The sequence below is a fragment of the Phocoena phocoena genome, chromosome 8 (assembly GCF_963924675.1).
Source record: "Phocoena phocoena chromosome 8, mPhoPho1.1, whole genome shotgun sequence".
Taxonomy (NCBI): domain Eukaryota; kingdom Metazoa; phylum Chordata; class Mammalia; order Artiodactyla; family Phocoenidae; genus Phocoena; species Phocoena phocoena.
Genome location: NC_089226.1, coordinates 80,236,118 through 80,257,044, shown reverse-complemented (window position 1 = coordinate 80,257,044; position 20,927 = coordinate 80,236,118). Strand labels below are relative to the sequence as shown.

The following is a 20,927-nucleotide window of genomic DNA, read 5'->3' as shown; positions in this document are numbered from 1 at the left end:
GAAGAGGAATGAAAGAAAGGGGAGAGAGACATCTGTATTGGGAAAGCAAAAACTTTTCCAGAAATCCCTAACAGACATATCTGAATTGACTAGAACTGTCACGTGGCTATCCCTAGATACAGGGGAATCTGGAAGGGTGAGTGTTTTGCTGGACATATTATCATCCTGAACAAAATTAGAGTTCTCTTAATAAGAAAGAAGGGGAAAATTAATATGGAATAAGCAGCTAGCAAACAAACTGCTACAAAGTAACTAACTTTGATCTCTAAATACCTAATACTTTAAAAGAACAACTTTTTTATACTCTTTTTTTTAAAAGAAGAGTATCTAAAGTCTTTAATTTGATGATGCTCTTCTGAAAGTCTATATTATGTATCAGCTCTGAAATCTTAAAATTTCTATAAAAGCATTAAACTGAAAATAAATACAGGTGAAATGGAGTATAAAATATTCAGTACAAATGAATGCAGCTAGTGACTGTTAATATTCAAAGATATCAATTTTTTGTTATAATTTAAAGATATTAACCAATGCATCATGACTAGGAAAATCGATATAAATGTCCATCCTTTTAACACTGAAGCTCAGACTGAAGGGAGAGGAGACTAGCAGGAGTAGTGAATGATGACAGTTCAAGGTAGTAAAATTGGAGCAGGGAGCAACAGATACCTTGTTTCCTAAGAAGAGGGCCAAGGATAAACAGAGACTGAATAGTTCTTTAGTGTGGAAATTCATTGAGGGCCAACCAACAGTTTAATCGACACTCAGCAGTCCTAGAAGTCTTCACAATATCTTGATGAAAGTATGCCAGCCAGTTAGTTCAGTAGATTGAATATTAAATGTAGTGCAAAGCATACTTTAATGAGATTTTATAACTTAACTTAATTGACAAAGCACTTTAGAAGATTAATATTCCTTATAGCAAGAATGTAAATATTGGATAGAGGATAGACACTGGAGTTGAAGTGGTTGGTAATTCCATTATTTGATAGTTGTGTTGAATACTAACTCTAATAGTTGTGTTGAATACTAACTCTAACACTAACCATATAACTTGGGGCAAGTTGTTTAACTTCACTGTCTTAACTTCTCATCTTTAAAATATATTTAAGGCATTATGAACTTAAATAAAATGCTGTATGCAAAGGCCTAGCACCACTTAATACATAATGAGTGGTTGATAAATAATAGTTTAATATTCTAAGCCACAACATCATAGACATCAATAGCCAAAGAAAGGTGTGTACAAAAGGAACACAGCAGCATTAGCTGTATTATAAAATACATTTGCTATTTTTCCTCCAGAACAGTGTTTCTGACCTTTTTGGGTCATAGATGCCTTTGAGAATCTGATTAAAGAGCTATATATAGATCTTCTCCTAGATGGACGATTCGGGGGGGGGTCACATTCATACAATTTTACTTTTTTTTTTTTTTGGTCATTTTTCCATTAATACAACATTAAGGATATCTGCTCTAGAAGAAAGCTAACGCGCACTTATTTTAAAATGCCATATTCCTCTTAAGATTACGTAATGGACATATTTACATGACTTCAAAGGAATAAGCAAAAAAAACAATGATTAATCAGTAAACTATAATAGGGATTAACTAGGCTTTCAAGCGGTAACGTCTGAAATTCCATGCTTGATCTGAGAATCTAAAGCTGTAGAGGCCCATCATAGAATGCAACAGCCTCCATCAAAGTACTTGTCAGGGTCCCCAAGCCACAGTCTGGATATGTTTTCAGAGAAAACAGCTGATATCCTGGCCAAATGAGTGTTTCTCACTCAGTGCGCAAGAGCTGTTTCTCTTGAAAAGGTAGCAGATATTGAATGTTTATAGTAGTTTTTGGTTTGTTTCACTTATATTTGTCATGTTTCACTTATTTGTTAGAGATTATGTATATCTAAAGAAGTCTTATTCTCAAGGTGATCATTGTCAAAATGACAATGTATTTCTTGGTTAGTTTTCTTTACTATTACTTACGGCCATGATGTTCTAATAGAATATTTAGCCATTCTAGTGAGCAAAAACTTTCTCATGAAGGGTCTAAAAAATGTTTTTGGCATATGGTAAAATATAACATAAAATTTACCAGTTTTAGGTGTACAGTTCAAGTGGCATTATATTCATAAAAAGAATTAATAGATATACATTTTAAAATGTTATTTTCATCTCACAATAGCCTTGCTTAATTTACATTATACTTATAATCTAGTACATTTGTGTAATCAACAATCTAAAATATAGCCCAACTCCAACTAGAGGAGTACTTAAGAACTTTTTAATATTAAAAGAAGCAAAAAAATCAATTGTAGATATTTACTAGTTTGCCTTTGTTTTCCCATATTTATCTTAAGCTCCCAATTTTTAAAATGGTACAGTATTCTTTTTAGTAGTATTATTATTGCTATTTTTTTTTTTTGGCTACTTAGTAGCATTTATAAAGTTAATATTGTTCAGGTTATTTTCAATAAATTTTTTACCATGGTCAAATCTAATTTTTCTAATAATCTGTCTTCTATTACTCTTTTAAGCAGGACTTTTCACACCTGAATATGAATCTGGAATTGATTTTTAAATTCTTGTTTTTTAATGCATTTTATTATAAATAATTTGAAAAAATTAAAATTGAAGCTGTTTCCATTCCCATCATCCTAATCCCACTCTCAGTTTTTTTTTCCTGTGGATATTTTCACAGCTGAAACAGTTATCTATGTATAAGCCATTATTTCTTACATAAACAAACTGAGACATAACTTTGTGAAAAGATTTATCCACAGTTGTACAACTCTGGACAGAGATCCAGTACTGCGACTTTCAAATTGCTGCCCTTTTTTCTATACCCTCCTGCATTATCTACCTCTTAACCTCACGAATTTATCCACTTCTCTGTATCTCCCCCGCCACTACCCTAATTCAGATTCCCAGCCCCCATTATTGGACTGGTACATTTGACCTTTATGCTTCCATTCGTATTCTACTGCAATTCATTCTCTCTACTGCAAGCAAAATGAGCTTTCTAAAAGGTAACTCCGATCATATCACTCTTCAGTACTTTCTCCCTAATGTAAACTCTGTTATGATTTCCCAGGTCTGGCATGGCACCTGAAGACCTTTCACATTTTATATATTGCCTCTCACTATATTCTTACTTCAGCTATTACTAACCTCCCTGTAGCTCTCATAATAGGCTATGCGCTTCCAATCAGATTCAGTCATTAGTGTATCAAAACAAGAAAAAGATTCAAATTGTAAACTTGGTTTTTCAAAGACAACAAACTAGCCAAGAACAATTATTGAGTAAAATAATTATACAGTCAAGGCTTGTCTCTTTAAGAGTGGTGCAAGAAGATAAAACAATAGGATTAACAGAGGGAGTAAATAAAGAAGGGTTTTGTTTTTTTTTTAAGAGAAAAGGTGGAATATTTGACAAACATGGTCATACTTTTAGGGTCGTTGAATTTTTTGACTGGAAAAGACTAAAGAGATCATCTAGGCAAGCTCTTAAATTTTAGTCAAGTAAACCGATATCCATAAAGACCATATTTTGGGTTCTAGGTAGCATTTGTGTCATAGTTGAGCCATCTCTAAAATCACCTGATTCATAGGCCAATGCTCTAACCATATCATCCTGACTCCCTAAAGAGAGTTTGCTCTAAAATACTTGCTGTATTTCTTGAAATATAATTATGAATCATGTGAATAAACAACCCCCAATTTTACTATATCTCAGACACATAGAATTACATTGTTTCCCTGTCATAGTGCCCACCACTAGCTTAGGAAGTATTACAAAAAAGAAAAAAATAACTTTAAGCTTACAGAGAACCAGTGGCCAACTGCAGGTTGAGAAGGAGTATTGAAAACCTAAAATGGATTATGGGAATTATCTGTAGGAAGTTTCTAGGCACAGCTCCCCTGATTATAGGATTTTTGTCTCAGCCCCTTACAATGTCCAAAATATTTCACTCCGTTTTATTTTATTAACTAAAATTTTTCCAATTTAAGATTCTGAGAATGCTACTGGATTATTACCATTCATACTTTAGTGTATCCACTTAGCTGACATTTTCCATACTTAAGGTTTAGTAGATTTGAGAAAAGATAAGTAATTTTAGGTGGTAGATTAGAGAACACAGCTGGGAACATACTTCAACATAATAAAGACCATATATGACACTTTTGGCCTAGAATTAAGCTTATACCAAGACTGGATGAAGGTAAGAATTTTTTTTTTTTTTTTTTTTTTTTTTTGGCCACACCTCGCGGCATGTGGGATCTTAACTCCCCAACCAGGGATCAAACCTATGCCCCCTGCTGTGGAAGCATGGAGCCCTAACCACTGGACTGCCAGGGAATTCCCCAAGAGATTTTTTTTGCGGTAGGCGGGCCTCTCACTGTTGTGGCCTCTCCCGTTGTGGAGCACAGGCTCCGGACACGCAGGCTCAGCGGCTATGGCTCACGGGCCCAGCCGCTGCACGGCATGTGGGATCTTCCCGGACCGGGGCACGAACCCGTGCCCCCCTGCATCGGCAGGCGGACTCTCAACCACTGCACCACCAGAGAAGCCCCCCAAGAGATTTTTATTGTATGAAACTTTTATTGTATTGACATAGCCCCTGTCCTGGTGGTATACCTTACGTTCTAATATGGAGAATCTACGAAAAATAAATAAATGGAATAGTTACTAATCAATGCTATGGCAGAAACTATCAGGGGTGGAGAGTGTCCATCTTTAAATGTGAAGCTTAGGAAAAGCCTCCCTGAAGAAGTGACATTTAAGCAAAAATGGGCCATATTCATGTACTTTCAAAGTATTATGGACAAGTTGGATAGACCAAGAAACTGTCACTACAGTAAAATTCCTGATGTTCAGTTTCTGAGGAAATTTGAAACTTGTAAATCATAGACCACCTGTACCAGAACACTTGTTTTTCAAATTGTTCCTAAACATACCACTTCATATTTTTAAGAATTAAAACTATTGACACCAATATAAAATAAGTTTTATTAAAATTGATTTAATTTTAACATTTTTAAATGAATCTGAGGTATAGTGTGTATTATTTTCCCCAGGAACTCAATAAAGAACTTCATTGCCACCATTTGCACCTCCAGAACAAAGATTTGAAAGCACAAATTAAACATATGATGGATCTAGCTTGTCTTCAAGAACAGCAACACAGGCAGACAGAGGCGTAAGTACATGGATTTACCTGTTCTAAAAATTTTAATACTATAGACCTAAGGAACCTGAAGCATAGAAGTTTAGTTTTCCATTGCCAGAAAATTTAATTTTATCCAGTACAAGGTACATATTTTTTTTTAAGTGTCTGCCAGCATCAGAAATCATGCAGACTTAGAAAACACCGAGAAAGTATAAAGGATGTTGTTCTTCTCCTCTAACTAAGTTTTTATAGTGCTTTATAGTTTTGAAAACATTTTTTAATTTATTATTTTTATGTAATGTATGTCATATAATACAAAATTTCAAAGATGCCTCTACAGTGAAAGAGTCTGTCTTCTACGTGTCCTCTAGCCATCCTTGTCCCCTCGTAGAAACTACTACTATTAATACCAACTGAATTTTTAAGTAGACAGTTTTTCAGCATTCGTAATTCCAGAATGATTTTTTGCTATCATTAAAATGAAGTTATTAAAAGTGTATATTTTTTAACATCATGTCCCAAGTTTTAAGTGATGCTATAGTAGCTCTTTCATGCTCTCTCTACTAACTCAGTAGTAACACCTTTTAATTTTTGAAACATAATAGTAAAAAAGTATAACTTGATCTTTTATTACCTTGGATATGTCAATCAACTCCTTAGGTGTCACTTTCATGCTCTGTAAAAATGAGAAATTTATTTCTCTAAGGGCTTTCTGCCAATCTAAAATTCTACTGGAGTTCTTCTAGTGTTCTCAAATAACTGGTAATTAATTTTCCATACTTTTGATTTAAAGGAAATTATATTAGAATAGTTATTTTTTAAAAGAATAAGAAAAAGGGAAGGAAAAACTTTAGGGAAATATTATCCTGTGGATAGAAGCTCACCCTGCTCTCCCCATACTTTCTATATTTATACCTAGAGCATACATTGAACATTCATTTACTTGTACTCACACCACCTGCAAGAGTTAAACTTATCAAAGAAACATTAATTTATTTTGACCATACTGTATTTGATATACCATACAAATAGATTAATATATTTAAGATACATTTTTGCCTCAAAATGGGCAAAAAGATTTCTAACTTTGAAAATTGGTGAACCAGAGCATTACAGAGGCAATACAATATAGTAGAAAGAGTATGAGTTTTAGAGTTGGTCTTGAATTCTAGTTTATATGAGCACTATAACCTTGCATAAATTATTTTACCTCACTAACCCTTAGTTTTCTTATATGTTAAATTATACTTTCCCTATAACAATTTTAAAAGGATTAAATAACAAAAAATAATAGGTGTGATGAACTGTCTTAGCCTGAGCTTATAGAGTGGAAACAAACAAACAAAAAGATTTAGTATATATTCAGAGTGCTGAAAGAAAAAAATTTTCAACCAATAAGACTACCTCGCAAAGTTATCATTCAGAATTGAAGAAGAAATAAAAGAGTTTTCCATACAAGCAAGAGCTAAAGGAGTTCATCAATCACTTATAAAGCTAGTATGAAGGTTAAAAGAAGAAAGTAGTAAAAATAACTAACTACAATAATTCCTTAAGGAATACACAAGATAAAAAGATATAAAATATAACGTCAAAAACATAAAATGTGGTGGGGGATGAAAACGTAGACCTTGAGAATGCATTCGAATTTAAGTGGCTACCAGCTTTAAATAGACTGTTTTAAATTTGTTGTTATATGTAAGCCTCATGGAAACTTCCAAGCAAAAACCCATAATAGAGGGCTTCCCTGGTGGCGCAGTGGTTGAGAGTCCACCTGCCGATGCAGGGGACACGGGTTCGTGCCCCAGTCCGGGAAGATCCCACATGCCACGGAGCGGCTGGGCCCGTGAGCCATGGTCGCTGAGCCTGCGCGTCCAGAGCCTGTGCTCCACAACGGGAGAGGCCACAACAGTGAGAGGCCCTCGTACCACAAAAAAACCTAGAGTAGATGCACAAAAAATAATAAGAAAGGAATTAAGCATGCCACTAAAGACAGTCATCAAACCACAAAGGAAGAGAACAAGAGAAGAAAGGGACGGAGGAACTACCAAACAGCCAAAAAAGAATTAATAAAATGGCAGTAAGTACATACCTGTTAATAATTACTTTACATGTAAATGTACTAAATGCTCCAGTCGAAAGACAGTGACTGAATGGATATAAAAACCAGCCCCATCTATATGCTGCCTACAAGAGACTCATTTCAGACATAAAGACAATTCACGGACTGAAAGTTAAGGGATGGAAAAAGGTATCCCATGCAAATGGAAACCAAAAGAAAGCTGGGGTAGCTATACTTATATCAGACAAAATAGGTTTTAAAACAAAGACTGTAATAAGAGACAAAGATCAGCATTACATAATGATAAAGGAGGTCAATCCAACAAGAGGATATAACATTTGTAAATATTTATGCACCTGACATAGGAGAACCTAAATATATAAAGCAAATATTAATAACATAATGAGAAATAGACAGCAATACAGTAAGAATAAGGGACTTTAATACCCCACTCACATCAATGGATGGGTCATCCAGACAGAAAATCAATAAGGAAACATCTTCCTTAAACAACATGTTACAGTAGACAAACTTTACAGATATATAAAGAACATTCCATACAAAAGCCACTGAATATACATTCTTCTAAACTGCACATGTGACATTCTCCAGGATAGATCATATCTTAGGCCACAAAATAAGTCTTAACAGATCTAAGAAGATTGAAATCATATTAAGCATATTTTCTGACCACAGTGGTATAAAACTAGAAATGATTCCAAAAAGAAAACTGGAAATTTTACAAACAAGTGATTAAACAACATGCTACTGAACAACCAGTTCATCAAAGAAGTCAAAAGCAAAATCAAAAAATAGACAAACAGAAAAACAAGAATAAAGCCCAACGTTAGTAGTAGGAAGGAAATAGCACAGCTTGGAGCAGAAATAAGTGAAATAGAGACTAAAACACAACAAAAAAGATCAATGAAACCAAGAGCTGCTTCTCTGAAAAGATAAAATTGACAAACCTTTATCTAGACTCATGGAGAAAAACAGAGAGAAGGCTCAGATAAATAAAATCAGAAGTAAAAGTGGAGATGTTACAACTGATACTACACAAATACAAAGGATCCTTAGAGACTACTACAATTATATAGCAACAAATTGGACAGCCTAGAAATGGATAAATTGCTAGAAATATACAACCTACCAAGACTGACTCATGAAGAAATAAGAAATCTGAGCAGACCAATTACTAGTAAGGAGATTGAATTAGTACTTAAAAACCTTCCTACAAGCAAAAGTTCAGGACCAGATGGCTTTACTGGTTAATTCTATCAAACATTCAAAGAAAAGTTAATACCAATTCTTCTCAAACTCTTTCAATTAAAAATTAGAAGAGGAGGGAACACTTCCAAACTCATTTATAGGCTAGCATTACCCTGACACCAAAGCCAGACAAGGATAGAACAAGAGAAGAAAATTTCAGGCCAATATCCCTGATGAACATAGACACAAAAATCCTCAACAAAATATTAGCAAACCAAATTGACCAATACAATACTTTAAAAGGATCATACACCACAATCAAGTGGGGTTTATTCCAGAGATGCAAGGATAGTTCCGCATCTGCAAATCAATCAGTGTGATAACAAAATGAAGGATAAGGCATCATGTGATCATCTCAATAGATGCAGGAAAAGCATGTGACAAAATTTAATATCCATTTATGATTAAACTTGCAACAAAGTGATTATAGAGGGAACATACTTCAACATAATAAAGACCATATATGACATTCCAACAGCTAACATCATACTCAGTGGTGAAAAGCTGAAAAGCTTTTCCTCTAAGATCAGGAAGAAGACAAAGATGCCCACTCTTGCCACTTTTATTCAACATGTACACACTACTGTATATAAAATAGATAACTAATAAGAACTTACTGTATATCACAGGGAACTCTATTCAATATTCTGTAATGACCTACATGGGAAAAGAATCTAAAACATAGTGGATATATGTATATGTATAACTCATTCACTTTGCTGAACAGCAGAAACTAACACAACATTTTAAATCAACTATACCCCAATAAAAATTAACTTTAAAAAAAGTAGTATTAGAAGTCCCAGCCACAGCAGTCAGACAAGAAAAAGAAATAAAAGGCATCTAAATTCAAAAGGAAGGAGTAAAACTGTCACTTTTGCCAATGACATGATATTATAAACAGAAAACTCTGAGGACACAACCAAAAAACTATTAGAATAAACAAATTCAGTAAAGTTGCAGGATACAAAAGTCAGTATACAGAAATCTGTTGTGTTTCTATACACTAATAGCAAACTATCAAAAAGAAAATTGAGAAAACAATTCCATTACAATTGCACCAAAAAGAATAAAATACCTAGGAATAAATTTAACCAAGGAGAGGAAAGACCTGTACACTGAAAACTATAAGACATTCATGAAAGAAATTGAAGAAGACACAAATAAATGGAAATATATTCCATGCTTATGGATTGGAAGAATTAGTATTGTTACAATGTCCATACTACCCAAAGCAATCTACAGATTTAGAACAATCCCTATCAATACTCAATGGCATTTTTCACAGAACTAGAACAAACAATTCTAAAATTTGTGTGGAACCACAAAAGACTCCAAATAACCAAAGCATTCTTGAGAAAGACAAAGTGTGAGGGACCACACTCCCAATTTAAAACTATACTACAAAGCAATAATAATCAAAACAGCATAGTACTGGCACAAAATCAGACACATAGATCAATGGAACAGAATAGAGATCCCAGAGATAATCCCATGCATATATGGTCAATTAATTTACAACAAAGGTGCCAAGAATATACAATAGGGAATGGATAGTCTCTTCAATAAATGGTGCTGGGAAAAGTGCACAGCAACAAGCCAAAGGATATCTTACACCATACACAAAATTGTATTAACTCAAAATAGATTAAAAACTTGTACGTAAGATCTGAAACCATAACACCCTGAGTAGAAAACATAGGCAGGTAAAAATAACTGTCATATAATACAGCAGTTCCACTTCTGGGTATTTTTTCAAAGAAAATGAAAACACTAACACAAAATATAAAGCACACCTGTGTTCATTGCTACAAAAACAAAACCCAAGTTTATAGATACAGAGAACAGATTATACAGGTTGGTGGTGGGGTGTTGGGGGCAGGGATGGGGAATTGGTCAAGGGAGTCACAAAGTACAAATTTCCAGTTATTAAGTAAATCATGGAGATGTAATGTACAGCATGGCAACTATGGTTAATAATACTGTACTGCATATTTGAGAGTTGCCAAGAAAGTAGATCTTAAAGGTTCTCATCAGAAGAAAAAGAATTCTGTGACAGATGTTAACTAGACTTATTGTGATGATCATTTTGCAATATATATCAATATCGAGTCCAAAAACTTAAAAATAAATTTATGAATGCATAAATACATACAAACATACATACATGCACACATATATACATAAATAACATATGTCCTGGGTCCCTGAGACCACCTCCATGTTTGATAATTTACTAGGATGACTCACAGAGCCCATCATATAGTTGACTCCATAGTTATGATTTATTAGAGTAAAAGCATACAAAACAAAATCAGCAAAAGGCAAAGGTGAATGGGGCAAAGAACAAAGGAAACCAGTTAGTGGTAAGCTTTCAAGTGTCCTCATCCAGTGGGCCCACATAGTTGTGCTTAAGTTCTCCAGAAAAAAGTTGTAATGACCCATGTCAAATGACGTCTACTTTGGAATCTCGTTAGGCTGACACTTAGTGTCCTGGATTTTTATTGGGAGCTGGTTGAATAGGTGCCCTGTGCCTAGCAGGGTGAATCAAAATTCTAGACTTTCCAAAAGGAAAGCAGTTGTAAATAACTGTTTTTATTGACTTTCTGATTAATGACTTTTCCCTACAATTGTTACCTACTTGGCTTAAATGGCATACTCCCCACTATCACCAAAAAGAAAAATGTCACAGACTATTTGTACTGCTATCTAAATATTTAAGATTCTTAGATAATAAAGCAGTTATTTCCTTAAGTGTTAAAATTAGTGCCTATTCTTCTCCCACTGCCCTATTCCTACTTCAGATGGTTCTATTCTTCTGGATGTTATGAGTCAGCTGGAACACCAGGACTAAGTCATTTCAAGATTATTCATGTTGTTTGATGTCTTCGTTGATATAAAAGTTAGGAACCACTTATAACTTTTAGTTCTGGCATTTCTTCAGTGAACACTCTTCATGGAGGTCTAATACATAAAAAGATGCATTTAGTACTGCTCTGATTGACAGCAATAGGCGAGATTTTGAATCAGAGCCAAGAATCCAATGCCCCATCATTTTCCTGTACCCACCATACTTTTCCACAATTCTTCCTTCGAATGGCTTTGAAAGCTATTGCTTTAGCTCATGAAGAGCTAACTTCAAGGAAAGTTGACTTTTGTTCATTTTTTATTTTTTAAATCTTATATACCTAAATTGACCTTCATCGTTTGACAGTGTATTAATATTTCATTTCAATCTCATAGTATTTACTAACAATAACAACACTACTTTTGATTTGTAAACCACATTATATTGCATAGTTCTGAAAACAATCTCCTATTGAAAGTAGTGGCTGTCCAGTCGTACCCCACATTATAGAGGAGAAACCTCAGGTAGTGCCTTATCCAAGGTCATATAGAAGCAAGTGAAGACTTGCTGAGACTACAGCCTGGTGCTTGTAATTCCCATCCAACATTCTTTCCAATCTATACTTAATGTATTAAGAATATTTGAGGTATTTGATTGAAATATTCTAAAGGAAAATATGTACAGGAAACCATTTTAATCATCTGCTATTACTTTGGATGTTGCATAGAACCATAATAATGTATTTAAAATTTAGTATTTATCTTTCTTTTCTTGTCACCTTCTGTATGCAGAGTATTGAATGCTTTACTTCCAGCCCTAAGAAAACAGTATTGTGCATTAAAAGAATCTGGCCTGTTAAATGCTACTTTTGAGTCTGACTTCAAAGAAATTGAACATTTGGTAGAGAGGAAGAAAGTGGTGGTTTGGGCTGACCAAACTACTGAACATGCAAAGCAAAATGATCTACCAGGGGTTTCTATTCTTATGACCTTTCCACAACTTGGACCAGTTCAGTCTTCTCCTTGTTGTAAGTACAGATTTTATTTCATTAAGTAAATAAACATTATTTCTAAGGAGTAGCCTCTGTTACAATATCAATCAAGTTTTTTAGTAGGTTTGCTATTTTGTGAAAATGGGAGAATTAACTTCAGAATCATTTCAATTAACCAGTATCTTTCAAAGGTATAAGAGTAAGTATGCTTGATGTTCTAAATAATTCTAGCAGTAAAGTTATTTTATTTTACCTTTTTTTGATAAGATAATTTTACTTCCACCCTTCTTTAAAATTTAACCTCTGTTAAAGACTGAAGATTATAATTAAGAATATTATATTCTGTAATACATAACAATCTTGTATGTTCTTAAGATCAACTAACAGTGTAGAATTTACTGTTTTTCTGTTGGCAGATCACTTGATGTCTCTGCTCTCATAAAAGTGTGCATGGGACATTTTAATTGAAAAACTAACATATAATCTTGCTTTTAAAATATTCAGATTCTATAGCAGTAGAGTGCCCTCTTCAACTTTTCCCAGAACCTCAATCTTCTGTGCTATCTTAGAGATGAATGCCTATTAACAGTTTGGTTATCATTACAGTGTGTGTATAATATTTGTATTAGATAATTAACTCATTAGCTTTTTGTTACATTTCACATGAATGCTAGCATATTGTATATATATTAAACTACAACTGTTTTTATTTGTTTAGTTTATTTGAACAGTTTTAGGGTGCATACGTAAAGAATCTAGCATGTTTTTTAATAGTTGTGAGAATAGATGTACCATCATTTACTTAACCATTGTTCTATTGGTGAACAGAGAGCATGCCCATATACAGTAGTTATCTGCAGTTTCACTTTCCACCATTTCAGTTACTTGCAGTAAGCTGAGGTCCAAAAATGTTAAATGGAAAATTTCAGAAATAAAAACTTTATAAGGTTTAAATTGCACACTGTTCTGAGTATCATGATAAAATCTCATGCTGCCCTACTCTGTCCTTCCCAGGATGTGAATCATCTCTTTGTCCATCATATTCTTCCCATTTGTCATTTAGTAGCCATCTTGGCTATCAGATCGACTGTCACAGTGTTGCAGTGCTTGTATTTAAGTAACCATTGTTTTACTTAATAATGGCCCCAAAGTGCAAGAGTAGTGATGCTAGCAATTTGGGTTTGCCATAGAGAAGCCATAAAGAGCTTCCTTTTAAGTGAAAAGGTGAAAATTCTAGACTTAATAAGGAAAGAAAAATAAATCACGTGCTGTGGTTGCTAAAATTTATGAGAAGAGCGAATACTCTATCCATGAAGCCATGAAGAAGGAAGAAGAAATTCATGTTAGTTTTGCTCTTGAACCTCAAATTGCAAAAGTTATGGCCACAATGCATGGTAAGTGCTTAGTTCAGATGGAAAAGGCATTAAATTTGTACAGTAAGATATTTTGAGAGAGTGAGTCCACAGTTACAAACTTTTATTACAGTATATTGTTAGAATTGTTCTATTTTATTATTAATTGTTGTTGTTAATCTCTTACTGTGCCTAATTTATAAATTACACTTCACCTTAGGTAGATATGTATAGGCAAAAAAAAAAAAAAAACATAGTAAACACATGGTTCAGTGCTATCTGCAGTTTCAGGTATCCACTGGTAGTCTTGGAATGTTTTCCCCCTTGGTTAAGGGGAGACTACTGTATTCCCGTGTCTGCATGTGTACTAGTTGCCTAGGAACTAATTTGCTGGGTCAGAGAACAAATAATTTTTTTTTAATTAAGATGATCTGTCAAACTCTCCAAAAGTTTTCTTATACAAATGTTTATGAGATTTTACATTTGTTTATGTCTCATCTTTACCTTAACCCAAAGTAAAAACAGTAACACTAAATTAATGTATATTCTTTTTAAATTTGCAACTCTTATTTTTAGTGATTTTAATTCTTTGAAGTTTGTGGAGACTTCTTTAAAGCCCAGCATAGAGTTGGTGTAAATGTTTCAATTATGCTTTTAAAGAATATATTAAGTCAGGTCAAATTGGTTGTGTTCTTCAAATCTTGTTCTTACTGACTTATTTTTTAATTCATGTTCTATCAAATACTGAGGTGAACTATTAAAAACTTCATCTTTTACTGTGGATTTTTCCATTTATATCAGGCTTCTATTGCAACGCTAAAAAATTAATACAAACATATCAACTTAAAATAACACTGATTTATTATCTCAGAGTTCTGTAGATTGGAAGTCCAGCAGGCTCAGTTGGTTACTCTGCCTCAAGTATCACAGGCTATAATCAAGGTGTCAGCTAGTTGGGTCTCCTGTCTGGAGTTTCTGGGGGAGAATGTGCTTCGAAGCTCATGCCGGTTGTTTGCAGAATTCAATTCTGTGTGGCTGTAGGGCTGAGGTCCCTGTTTTCTTGTTGGCTATTGGCCAGGCAGCTCGAATTCAGAGCAAGTCCAAACTTGCTAAAGTACCTGGCATTGTGCAGGCACTCAGTTTTTAGAGGTCACCCCTATTCCCTAGCATGTGGCCCTCTTCATCACTTCATCTCCTAGCCAACAAAAGCAGGTCAAGTCATTCTCATGCTTCAGATCTCTCTTACCTTCCCTTCTGCCTCATCTCTTCTGCCTACAGTTAGAGAAAGTTTTTGCTTTTAAGCGCTCATATGGTTAGATTGAGCCCATCAGGTAATCTAAAATAATCTCCCTATCTTAAATTTCATAACCTCAATTACTTCTGAAGATGTATGTAGCTTACTTATTTTCTTGAAGACTGTTTAGCTGGGTACAGAATTCCAGTTTGGTGTTCTTCTATTTTAGCACTTTAAAGATATCATTTCATTATCTCCTGGTTTTTGTTGTTGCTTTTGTAGCCAGCTTTCATTCTAAGTGTTGCTCCTTTGAATATAATCTGACTTCTGGCTTCCTAAAATGTTTTCTCTTTGTCTTTGGAGTCTTAGTAGTTTTGCTGTATTGTGCCTAAATGTTATTTTATTCCTCCCTCTCTTACTTGGGTTCACAGGACTCTCTGAATTTGTGTCTGCATTATTTTTCAGCAGTTTTGTAAAGTTCTTAACCATTATATCTTCAAATATTGCTTCTGCCACTTTTATTCTCTTCTCTACTTCTGAGACTCCAATTATATTACATGGTACCTTCTTATTGTCTTAGCTATGACTTTTACTCTCTTCTGCTTTTCATTGTTTTTTCTCTTCCTGGAAATTTCTTTTCACATATTCTGTAGTTTCTCTTTTCAGCTGTGTCAAATGGTTCTTAAATCCATCAAGTTCCCTATCTCAGTTATATTTCAATTCCAGAATTTCCATTTGATTCTTTCTTTATAGTTTCCATTTCTTTGCAGAAATTCTCACTGAATACGGTGGGTGAAGTCTGTGCCTGAGAATTACCAAGCCTAGAACCCACTGCGTCTGTTTCTGTTCTCCTTCTGCTGGATTTCTTTCACGTGCATTTCCTTGAATGCATGATAATTTTTGTGCATCCCACATGTATTTGCAGAATCGTTTGTAGAAATGCTTTGAGGCTTCTGATAACAATGTCTTCCTCAGAGAGGATTAATATTTGCTTATTCCAGGCTCCTTTTGGCATTAGCAGTCTAAAATCATTTCAGTCCAGTTTTAGAGACTGAGATAATTTGAAACTGAACTTCAGCTTCTGCGAGGACCTGCCTACTCCTAGTTTACCCTGTGGAGTTTAACTGTGCCCCAACTCAAATTGGGGAGGGTTTAGGAAGAACTCCCTTTAGTAGGCACTAAATTCCGGTTCCTGCATCCCAGTCCTACAAAGCTCTCAACAATGCTACTAAGCTGTTCTGCCACCTCCAGCATCAGCAAATAACCTTGAGGGGAAAATAGCTGTAAATGCAGAGATTACTTTCCTGAGCCTTCAACTTCCTCCTGATACCTGCCTATAATTCTTCACAATCTTGTTAGCTCTCCTGTGCCTTCAAGCCTGTGTTTTTTATATTTTGTCCAGATTTTTTACTTGCCTTCAGTAGAGAGGTTGCTCTGAATTACCTAGGTCTCTTATTATTAGGTTTCCTATACTATATCTTTACATTAAGATGACAGGCAAGTTGGGGTTATATGTATATTCTTTTTCTCTTAATAAAGCATTATCCTCATCAGAAGTGACCTCGTTGAGATCATTAGAAGGAAAGCTTAAGATTTTTTTTCAGATTCTCTCATACCTTTGGGGCCTTGATTCTTTATTTATAGTGCATTCAAGATGTTGGAGAGGAAATAGAGTTTTAACACCAAGATTGAGAAATACTGACCACCTGCTATGTGATGATCATTATCCCTTATTTAAAAATCTGTATTTCACTTACAGTGTAATTGCATAGACTATACTTGTCAACAGTAAAACAAAACATTTATTTGGTTCTGAATTCTTTTTCACAACATATTCAAAAGGAAAGACTATTGAGGTTATGTTACCTTTTATAATCATGAACTTTCTTCTGAAAATGTACCAGAAGGCAGGTTTTGTTTTTATTATGTTTTGTTCTTACTTTATTATTTTAATATTCAAGTGATTTTATAGATTAACTATTTGCTTAATATGTCTTGTTCATTCCATGAATTATGTATGTTATATTCATTATGAAGAGAGAGTCAAAGATGAATAACAGGGAAGGGGTATAAAGTGAGTCCATTTATAAATGTTTATTTTTCTTAGTCTTAGAATATTGAAATAGTTCATTTTAAAAAGTAAATAGTGAAATTTACTCTTGAATTTCTAAAGACATGAAGCAATAGCCAAATAGCATATATTGCTAAAATTTATCAATAAATAGTCTTAACAAATTTTAGAAGTAAAATTCAACTCAAGCAAAACATGAGTCAAATGTGTCTCATTCATCTTAAGCTTATACATGTGCGACTGACTTTTTTCCTATACTCCTGTAATGTCAAGTGGTTTTGTTGTTAAATTTCAAAATTACTAAATGCTGTGGGGTTTGAATATTTTATTTCTGGTGCTTTAAAAAGTATTTACTAGATCAGCTACATTCTTTGTATTTAAAACACACACACTGTGTTTTTAAAAATCTGATGAGATTATAATTGATAAAATCTGTACTCTATTGTTAGGAATTTAGGTTGTTTAATAAATTTTCATTATTATAAATAATATTGTAGTGAGCAAATATATATTTATCCTGGTGCTCATGCCTGATTACCCCTATGATAAATTCCTAAAAGTGGAATTCCTGGCTCAAGAAATCTACACTTCTTTAAAAGTTTCTAATATATATTGCTAAGTAACTTCTCCCTCTCCTATATGGTTGTACCAATTTTAACTCCCATGAACAGTGTAAGAAAATGAGCTCCTTGATTCTCCAAGTGGGGAGATTGTTAGTAAAGCGGCTGGAATGGTGAACCCGAGCACCAGGAGATGAATAGATGAGGTGCGTTTTAGAAACCTTTCCCGATCACACGGTGTACCATCCTCTGGGTTTCCCATGCATGTTTTAGCTGTAGGAAGATTCCCCTGAACCTGGAGATTTGGGACCCATGGAATGGGTACCATGCAGTATTACTTTAAAGGGTCTGCATTTGCTCACCCAACCTCACCAATCCTCTCAGCCCCAAGAGTGTCCAGACTTATGTCTCATCCAGGTGTGGGTCTAGATGTGGTCAATCCAGGTTGCATCACAGCCCCTGAACGAATTTTGTAAGAATTTCTCTCTCTTTCACTGTCTTTGTTTTTCGGTTTTTTGTTTTTTTGGGTTTTTTTGTAATTTATTTTTATTATGGGGTTTAGCTGATTTTCAATGCTGTGTTTATGCCACTTTACACCCAGTTGATTCACTTACAGAGAGATATCAATAAATACTTTTTAAGATTAAAAAAAAGAAAAGAAAATGAGCTCCTTTTAACTTCTCCAGCTGTTGGTGTTAAAATATTTTTAATTTTTAGAAAATCATTTTCAAACACACATAGAAATACAAAGAAAACTATACTGAGCCTCATGTACTGTACCTATCACCTAACTTTAAGAATTATCTCATGGCTAGTCTTGAGAACCCCACCTACTTTCCTCCACGCCATCTATATCTACACTGGATTATTTTGAAGGAAAACTCAGGCAACATATCATTTCTTCCGTTTACATCTTAGTGTCTCTAAAAGAAAACACAATGCCCTTTTCATAACTAATGCCATCAGTGTTCAAATTTCCTCCATTGTCCCGTAAATGATTTCTTTTTATAGCTTTTTTATATCAGTATCCAGACAAGGCCCATACTTTGTCATTGGTTGGGATGTATCTATTAAATCCTTTTAAATCTGGGGTTCTCTCTCCCTCTTTTGTCTTTGCTAATTAATTATTGATTCTTTGCCACTTTAATAGTCATAAATATTATCTTCTTTCTGTTTTTTCTTTGCTTACTAGTATACTTGAGTGTATTTTTTTCCATCTATTTAAGGATATATTTTCTGTGAATGACCTAGCCAATCATTTGAACATTTTTTTTCACATAGTCATGTATAGCAAAAATTGTTACTTATTTACAAGAGCTTAAGATATGGATGTTTATTCATTCATTCAGTAATATTTATTGAACTTTTACTGTGTGCCAGGCACTTATCTGATGGTAAGGATACATCAAAGTACAAAGGCAGATCATGTAGAACCTTGTAGGTCATTATAAGGACATAGGCTTTTACTCTGAACTAAACGGAACTATGGCATGATCTAAGCAGAGAAGTAACATATCTTAGTCATGTTTTTATATGATCCCTCTGGTTTCTGTGTTGAGAATAGATTGTCATATGGCAAGGGTTGAAACTTAAGACACCATTGCAATAACCCAAGTAAAAGATGGTGGTAGCTCGACCAGGTTGGTAGCAGTGGAGTTGGTGAGAAGTGGTCAGATTCTAATATATTTTGAAGGTAGAGCCAGCAGGATTTCCTGACAAATTGGATTTGGGGTGTGAGAGAAAGAAAGGGCAAAATTGACTAAGATTTCTGAACTCCGCAACTGAAAGAATCCAGTCACCTTAAAAGAGATGATGGAGCAGGTTTATAGGGTAGAGGTGACAGAAGATTAGGAGTTCAATTTGGAGCATTTTAAATTTGTCTAAGATACATCCAAGTGGAGATATCATGTAAGCAGTTGGATATAAGAATCTGGAGTTTAGAAGTCTGAACTGAAAGATAAATTTGAGAATTGTTAACATTTAGATGATATTTAAAGCCATAGGACTAGATGAGATCATCAAAGGATATTAACTCTTTCCTGTAAGATACATGTTGCAAGTATATTCTTCAAGTTTATCATTTACTGTTAACTTTGTTTGAGATGTCCTTTTTAATACTGAAATTTTAAACTCTTATCTAATAAAAGAGCTTCATTTGGTTTTTTTTTCCCCCCTGCCTTTGGAATTATTCCTCAAAAGGCCTTTTCACCTATAAGTTTTTTTAATTTTTGCTTCCATTTACTCCAAATTTATTTTGACATATGTTAACAGGCAAGACTCTAACTTAATTTTTTTCCAAAGAGCTAGTCATTCTTGTATAATATATTGACAGTCTATCCTTATGGCACCATTAATTTACATACAGTAGTCATAGGTAATTCTGTTTATTGGATTTTTATCTTATTATTTTGCCTATTTGTCTATCCTCGAGCTAGTAACTATTATTTTAAAAACTAATAGTTTATAGTATTTTTTGACATATAGCAGTGCTGGTCCCCCTTTTTTATTCTTTGTTTTTAAAGTGTCCCTGACTCAGAAATGTCTGTCAGAATCATTTTTTTCTGATTCCAAGGAAGTAAAATCTTTTAAAAATTTTGTAAAGTAATTTTGTCTTCACATTTTCCTACTGTCAAATCTTCTCACTCTAGAATAGTTTGCCTCTCCATATGAATATCCTCTTGTACGTTCCTCAGCAAAGTTTTAGAATTTTCTTCATATATGTCGTATACATTTGTTAATTAAAGATATCCTTAGTTTTTATATTGTTGTTATATAGACTAATTTTATTTTTCTTATATTAATAAGCCTATATTACTTCTTATTCAAGAAGAAATTAACTTTTTTAATTTTGTTAATTTTAATACTTTACCAATGTCAGTACTTAATTTTGGGATAGATATTTATTTGACTTAAAATCTTTGCTTCCAAACTACATGTCTGTTGACTTGGAGTAAAACATGCACCTATTTTGGGTCTGGAAAACAGAGAAAGCACTCACTGAGTGCCATGCAGGGTGGGGATGCCGGCAGCAGGGTTTAATTATGGAACTGATAAAATTTCTGACATTAAATGAAAAGTCAAGATTTCCTCATTATCCATCTGGAAACTCACATTTAGTAATATTTCTGTCTCTAACCTTTCCTTTTCTTAAATTTTGCACCCCATGTCAGTGATTTTATCTTAGAGTACAATAAAAGATACTAGTAGAACCAGTTTCTTATAGTACAGATATTCTGATTGAATACAGGGTTCTTATGTAAGTTTGTTTCCCCTGTAATTACTTGAATACAAAGATGTTTCATTTTATAAAAAAGATCTCTATACTAATTCCTCGTATAATAAATATGAAGAAGCAAAATGCTTATAAAC

General features: G+C 33.9%; 1 protein-coding gene across 1 annotated transcript in view; it reads left to right on the top strand.

The window, feature by feature from the left end:
• The window catches only part of KIF18A (kinesin family member 18A), a 70,009-nt gene that overhangs the window by 25,400 nt on the left and 23,682 nt on the right, over positions 1-20,927 (top strand). Inside the window, exons 11-12 of the mRNA XM_065882604.1 lie at positions 5,083-5,204; positions 12,142-12,377. Coding sequence (XP_065738676.1) covers positions 5,083-5,204; positions 12,142-12,377 — 358 coding nt within the window. The remainder of the gene's footprint in view (positions 1-5,082; positions 5,205-12,141; positions 12,378-20,927) is intronic.